At 54.4% G+C, this 6,593-nt stretch overlaps 1 protein-coding gene across 1 annotated transcript; it reads left to right on the top strand.

Moving 5' to 3' along the window:
• Window positions 1-2,118: 2,118 nt before the first annotated feature.
• LOC118476691 (cationic amino acid transporter 1-like) lies at window positions 2,119-4,192 on the top strand. Its single transcript, XM_035966291.1, has 2 exons — window positions 2,119-2,564; window positions 2,673-4,192. The coding sequence occupies exons 1-2, from the start codon at window positions 2,165-2,167 to the stop codon at window positions 4,073-4,075; spliced, it is 1,803 nt and encodes a 600-aa protein (XP_035822184.1). The 5' UTR covers window positions 2,119-2,164; the 3' UTR covers window positions 4,076-4,192.
• Window positions 4,193-6,593: the final 2,401 nt, after the last annotated feature.

Here is a 6,593-nt window from a genome sequence, read left to right as displayed (position 1 = left end):
AGACCGAGGGATTGTCCGTATGCCCGAGCCCCCGAGGGAGAGGCCGCCCATGTCGTAGTTGTTGTAAAAGCGACGGGGTATGGGCCAAAGGCTGCTTACGGGGTGCATTAGTGTCCTAGTACGTGATGACGTCGAGATTCCCTGCTGCGCTTATCGAGATTAGAGGCCCTGCTTGATAGAGGCGGAAGTCTTCCCGAGGCGTTAGCCGAGCCGTCCCTTGACGTGCGCCACAGTCAGGCGGAGTGGCCGTATGCAGGATTCGTGGCGTAGTTGGTGGGCGAGGCCGAGCTCGGGCGAGGCAGAGAATTCGCTCGAGGGACGAACTTGACGTCGGGCGAGGAGGAGAAATCGCCTGAAGGCTGGACTCGGGGTCGAGCGAGGCGGAGAGGTTGTGAACGCGGGCTGGATCCTGCTTTGGGCGAGGCGGAGAGATTGCACCCGAAGGCCAGTCCGCTCGGCTTGTCGTATTTGGCGTCCCATCAGAGGGTGGCAGGCGACGTGCATATACTGTAGTGTAGACGTACTCATGCTGTTGCGCCAGACGTGATCACTGTCTTGTCCATCGCTGTGCTCCGCTGCTGCAGCGTGGGTTGGCATATGCATTAAATGCACATGTCCCCTACCTATTTTTGGGCGCCCTTGTCTTATCTGCCTGAGGCTGGCTCTGGCTAGACGGACTGAGCGGCGGCAATCTCGGGCGAGGCGGAGTGAGCGACGGCGACCTCGGGGCGAGGCGGAGCCCTACTCGAGGTGGGAGAATCTCGGGGAGATGTCTCGGTTTTTATAGGTGGCTCAGCTGTCACCCGTCGGGAGTTTAGTCCTCATTTCTCTAAGTGCGTTTGTTATGGGGATAATTCGAGTGTCCCTAATTATTGCCACGACAAGACGAGACACTTAAATCACTGTGTGCCCTATGTGGATCAATCACACCGAATCGATTATTTATCACAAAGATTACATGTAAGATCGAAATAAATACCGAATATGTAGAGTAATACGTTGTTGATCTAGCCTATTAGAGGTGGGGCCTCACGGAACCGGTGTCCGGGGCGACCGCACCCCTTGCCCCCCTCTAGGAACGGCCTTGCTTCCTCTATTTTTAAATGTAGTGGGATGTAAATTTCATTAAATCAACAAGGACATGACGTAATTAAATGAACAAAAAATGGTTTTAAATGGGAGAGCTAGCTTCTTGTTTTTTGAAAAACATAGAAACCATTTTCTATATATTGGGACATAAACTAGTATTTTTGAAACCACTCTAGTTTCTAAAAAAACAGTTTTCTTAGAAAATGGTTGCTTCTAAACACATCCTTAGAACTCTGCAGGAAACGACTTCTCAATATCAGTTTTAAGGGACATCTAAATAATTAGTGGGGGTAGATTTTAATCATTTCTCTAACAGATCCCTTAAATTGACAGATTGTTTCTGGGGAGCCTAAAAACCCTCATTTGCAGCTACAAATTAGGAGTTATAAGGACTATGAAAAAGTTGGGAGCAATTTAGTGGAACTGTTGGAGACACGTTTTTGTGTTTTTTTTTCTAAAAAATTGGATTTAGAGGAGACTTCTGGGGAGTTTTTATAGATGATCTTAATTGTTTTATAGGGGGCATGTATCTTGCTTTCCAATGAGAAATGCGCTTTTCGTGTAACTCACGGTGAAGTCACGATGTAAAAGTTACGCGCTAGTGTCAGTGCGTATCGAAAATTGATTTCTCGTCGCTAGAAGTTGCGAAAGTAAACCCAACAACTCCATGGACCATAGAATGGTTGGGCCGTGTTCACCTCGGCCCATATTCAGATTCTCCAAGATTCAGATCCTCTTCCCATGAAAGCGGACCACGTGGCCCACTTTATACCAGATGATCTCATCCACGAATCCGCAGCAGAATCTCGTTACAGGCGAGCGGGCCCACCTGCTCGACCGCGCGCAACTGCAAGTCTGCCACCGACCGCAACCGCATCTCGTTCGCGACGCGTGTTGCAAGTTGCAAATTACCCGATGCCGATGGCGATGGGGGAGGACTGTACGGCCGAGATCGCGCACACGCGCGTGGCGCGCCACTATAAAATGCCACAACCCCCGTGGCGTGGACCCATCAGATCCATCAACACCCTTACCCTAACATAACTAAGTAACCGCCTCCCTCCTCCACTCAACCATGGCGGCGTCTGGCGACGGCGACGTCGACATCGACGGGTGCTGCGGGGGCACGCTGTTCCCAGAGAAGTCGTTCCGGAGCTGGTCGGCGTATGGGCAGGCGCTGCTGGAGACGGGCCCGCGGCTGCGCGACCGGGTGACGACGCGGTCCATGGACGACACGGAGGTGAACGAGGTCCGCGGCCGGAGCGGCGCCGACATGCGGCGGACGCTCACGTGGTGGGACCTCATCTGGTTCGGCATCGGCGCCGTCATCGGCTCCGGCATCTTCGTGCTCACGGGCCAGGAGGCTAAGAATGCCGCCGGCCCCGCCGTCGTCGTCTCCTACGCCATCTCCGGCGTCTGCGCCATGCTCGCCGTATTCTGTTACACCGAGTTCGCCGTCGAGATCCCCGTCGCAGGTACGTACATGCATACCATACATATGAGTCGATGCATGCAGCGAGCTTTACGGATCGCGTCATTTGATCGTGTTACGGATCGTGTGTTGTATGCGATGAAATTAACAGGCGGGTCGTTCGCGTACCTCCGCGTGGAGCTCGGCGACTTCATGGCGTTCATCGCGGCGGGCAACATCCTGCTGGAGTACTGCATCGGCGGCGCGGCGGTGGCGCGGTCGTGGACGTCGTACTTCGCGACGCTTCTGAACCACCACCCGGACGACTTCCGCGTTCACGCCGCCGCGCTCGCGGAGGGCTACTCGCAGCTGGACCCGATTGCGGTGGCGGTGACGGCGGTGATCTGCGCGCTGGCCGTGTTCAGCACCAAGGGCTCGTCGCGCTTCAACTACGTGCTCTCCATCCTGCACCTCGCCGTCCTCGTCTTCGTGGTCGTGGCGGGGCTGACCAAGGCCAATGCCGCCAACCTCACCGCCGACTTCGCGCCCTTCGGCGCGCGCGGGGTGTTCGCGGCCGCCGCCGTGCTCTTCTTCGCCTACATCGGCTTCGACGCCGTGAGCACCATGGCGGAGGAGACGCGGAACCCCGCTAAGGACATCCCCGTGGGGCTCATGGGCGCCATGACGCTCACCACCATCATCTACTGCCTCCTGGCACTCGTTCTCTGCCTCATGCAGCCCTACACCGAGATGGACCCCGACGCGCCCTTCAGCGTCGCCTTCACCGCCGTTGGCATGGACTGGGCCAAGTACATCGTCGCCTTCGGCGCGCTCAAGGGCATGACCTCCGTGCTCCTGGTTAGCGCCGTCGGGCAGGCCAGGTACCTGACCCACATTGCGCGGACGCATATGGTGCCGCCGTGCCTCGCGCAGGTGCACCCCAGGTTCGGCACCCCCGTCTACGCCACTATCGTCATGATGGTGGCCACCGCCGTCATCGCGCTCTTCACCAACCTCACCATCCTCTCCAACCTGCTCTCCATCTCCACGCTCTTCATCTTCTCACTCGTCGCCATCGCACTCCTCGTCCGCCGCTACTACGTCTCTGGCGAGACGGCGGCCTCGGACCGCAACAGGCTCGTGGCGTGCCTCGCCGTGATCGTCGCCTCGTCCACGGCCACCGCCGCGTACTGGGGGATGACGACCTCCGGTGGCGGCGGGTGGGTGGTGTACGTGGTCACTTGCGCCGCGTGGCTCGCCGCCACGGCGTACCTGCAATGGGGCGTGCCCAAGGCGCGCGCGCCCAAGATGTGGGGGGTGCCGCTCGTGCCATGGCTACCGTCGGCGTCCATCTTCATCAACATCTTCTTACTGGGCTCCATCGACGGCGCCTCCTTCACGCGCTTCTGGATATGGACAGCGGCGCTGCTCGTCTACTACTTCTTCGTGGGGCTCCACGCGTCCTACGACACGGCCAAGGCCCTCGCTGTCGAGACCGAGGCAGCACGGGTGGAGGAAGGTGCGCGCAAGCCTACCGCCGCGAACACAGCAGACGGCGGCTGCCGCTTCGGCTAAACTAAACTTAAACTAAGTAGCCTTAGAGCTTAGCTGGTTAATGAAATTATCTGTTATTACTCTATCTATATATGATTAGTCGACGTGCATGTACAAAGAAATATACTGCTAGCTTAATAAGAGGGTGTTTGGTTTCTAGGGACTAATGTTTAGTCCCTACATTTTATTCTATTTTAGTTCAAAAATTGTTAAATTTAGAAACTAAAACTTTATTTTAGTTTCTATATTTAGCAATTTATAAACTAAAAAGGAATAAAATGAAGGGATTAAACATTAGTCCATAGAAACCAAACACCCCCTAAGTTCACAGTGTTGAATTTCGAAGTGATTTCGTATACGCTTATATATTCTATGAACATTCGCATACTCCAACAACAACAGTTATTGATGCCATATGTTTGTGCGCTGTTCATTCGTGTTTAGAATTGCTTCGTCTTTCTCATTGATAAATGTATTAGTTATTTTCGCTAAGTACAAAGAAGCTCTATAGTGAAGATTCTAAAGTTATTTGTACTGACATTTTCAGTCACACAACAGCAAAACCGAATACTCCCGTCGGCCATAATAATTCCCGTCGGTTTTTAGGGTTGCCGACGGGAGTTAATTAACTACCGTCGGCCAAAACAAAGCCGACGGGAGATAAAATAACTCCCGTCGGTTTTTATGGCTGCCGACGGGAGTTATTTTACTACCGTCGGCCGTAACGAAGCCGACGGGAGATAAAAATAACTCCCGTCGGTTAGTCCGGAGGCCGACGGGAGATGCAGTAGCTCCCGTCGGCTTCGTTACGGCCGACGGGGTTTAGGGCGGGCCCGGCTAAAACGCGCGCGCCGACTCGCCCAGTCTTATTCGTCGCGCGCGGTTACGCATCCGCCGCCGATCGTCTATCGCCGTGCGCCGCCGCCGTCGTGCCTGCGCCGCCGCCGTCGAGCCTGCGCTGCCGCCGCCGCCGCGCCCGTCCTCCGCCCGAGCCTGCGCCGCCGCCGCCGTTCTCCTCCACGCCCGCCGACCCCGCCGACCCCGCCGACCCCGCCGTCGTGCCTACGCCGACCCCGCCGACCCCGCCGACGACGCCGACCCCGCCGACCCCGCCGACGCCGACCCCGCCGTCGTGCCTACGCCGCCAGCGCCTACGCCGCCGACGCCGACCCCGCCGCGCCCGTCCCGTCCTCCGCCGCGGCTTGCCGACGCCGCTGCCCCCGCCCGTCCCCTCCACCGACGCCGCTGCAACCTCCCGTCGGCTGCAACCACCGCGCCTACAGTAAGATTGAAATTATTTAAAATTATATAATTGCGATATATATTTATATTTATATCGAAAATATGTTTATTCCCGTCGGTTGGTTGATTGTATTGATTAAGCCGACGGGAGTTAACTACGTTGTGGTAGTTTGATTAGTATGATACACTGTTTATTTTCCTAGAGTTTTAGGGTTAAGTGCGCAGACCAGTAGTTAACCCTAGGCGTCACCCGTTCCGGAAGCATGCACATGCATCAAATTTATTCATATGTTTGGGCCTAATGCACCTAGACAATCTATGGATGTATAGATTGTATAGTTTCATTCGGTCCAAACACAAGATTACTTGTGATGTGCGTGGTTCCGGGATTGTCCACGTATTTGGACAGCCGGAGAATGGGTGTGGCCGCATGTGATTCGTGCACGTGTCCGTTGGTCCGAACGAGATTTCAGCAGCATAACCCAGTTGTTCTCCGTCGCACCATGATAGGCGTGTGTTCGGAGAACAGCGGGGTTATGCTGCCGAAATTTCGTTTGGACCATCGGGCACGTCACGAGTCGCATGCGGCCGCCTCCATTCTCGGGTGGGTTTATGTCCTTTCCTATAGTAGGGTTATCACCTAAGCCACGTGCATTGCTCTTATATGCTGAATTTTTGGTTGGTGGTTTACACAACAGCAAAACTGAGCCATCCTAGTCCACAAACATGGAAGATGACCGTGAGTGGATGTATGCTGGTTGGAAGAAGGGCGGATGTCACACAAAGGAATGGTTTCAGAAGACAGAAAAGTTTTTAGAGAACGCTCGTGGAGAGTCAACCCACGCTGTGATTAGGTGCCCATGCACCAAATGTGGGAACATCCAGTCACATGACAAGAGAACTGTGGCACTACACCTTTGCAGTCATGGGTATGTTCAAGGTTATAAGGTTTGGGATAACCACGGCGAGTCACGGAGTATAGTATCAGCACAGATGGAGGTGGATGACGGTGAAAACGTTGATCGATTGGATCATATGTTAGAAGATATGCAGGCAGAGTTTGTCAACAATCCTGAAGATCCACCTACAAAAGAGGTTGAAGAGTTGTTCAAACTCCTCCAAGACTTAGAAATGCCTCTGCATGGACACACAACGGTTACCATCCTCCAGTTCGTGACCCGTCTAATGAGCATAAAGTCAAAGTTTGGTTGGTCAGCCAAATGTTATAAGGCGATTTTGGACTTGTTTAGTGATGTCCTTCCTGCCGATCATAAGGTGCCTAAAGACATTTACCGGT

Source organism: Zea mays, chromosome 3 (genome assembly GCF_902167145.1).
Source record: "Zea mays cultivar B73 chromosome 3, Zm-B73-REFERENCE-NAM-5.0, whole genome shotgun sequence".
In the NCBI taxonomy this organism is placed as follows: domain Eukaryota; kingdom Viridiplantae; phylum Streptophyta; class Magnoliopsida; order Poales; family Poaceae; genus Zea; species Zea mays.
Note: the sequence above shows the minus strand (reverse complement) of the source record. Positions and strands in the feature narration are given on the sequence as shown.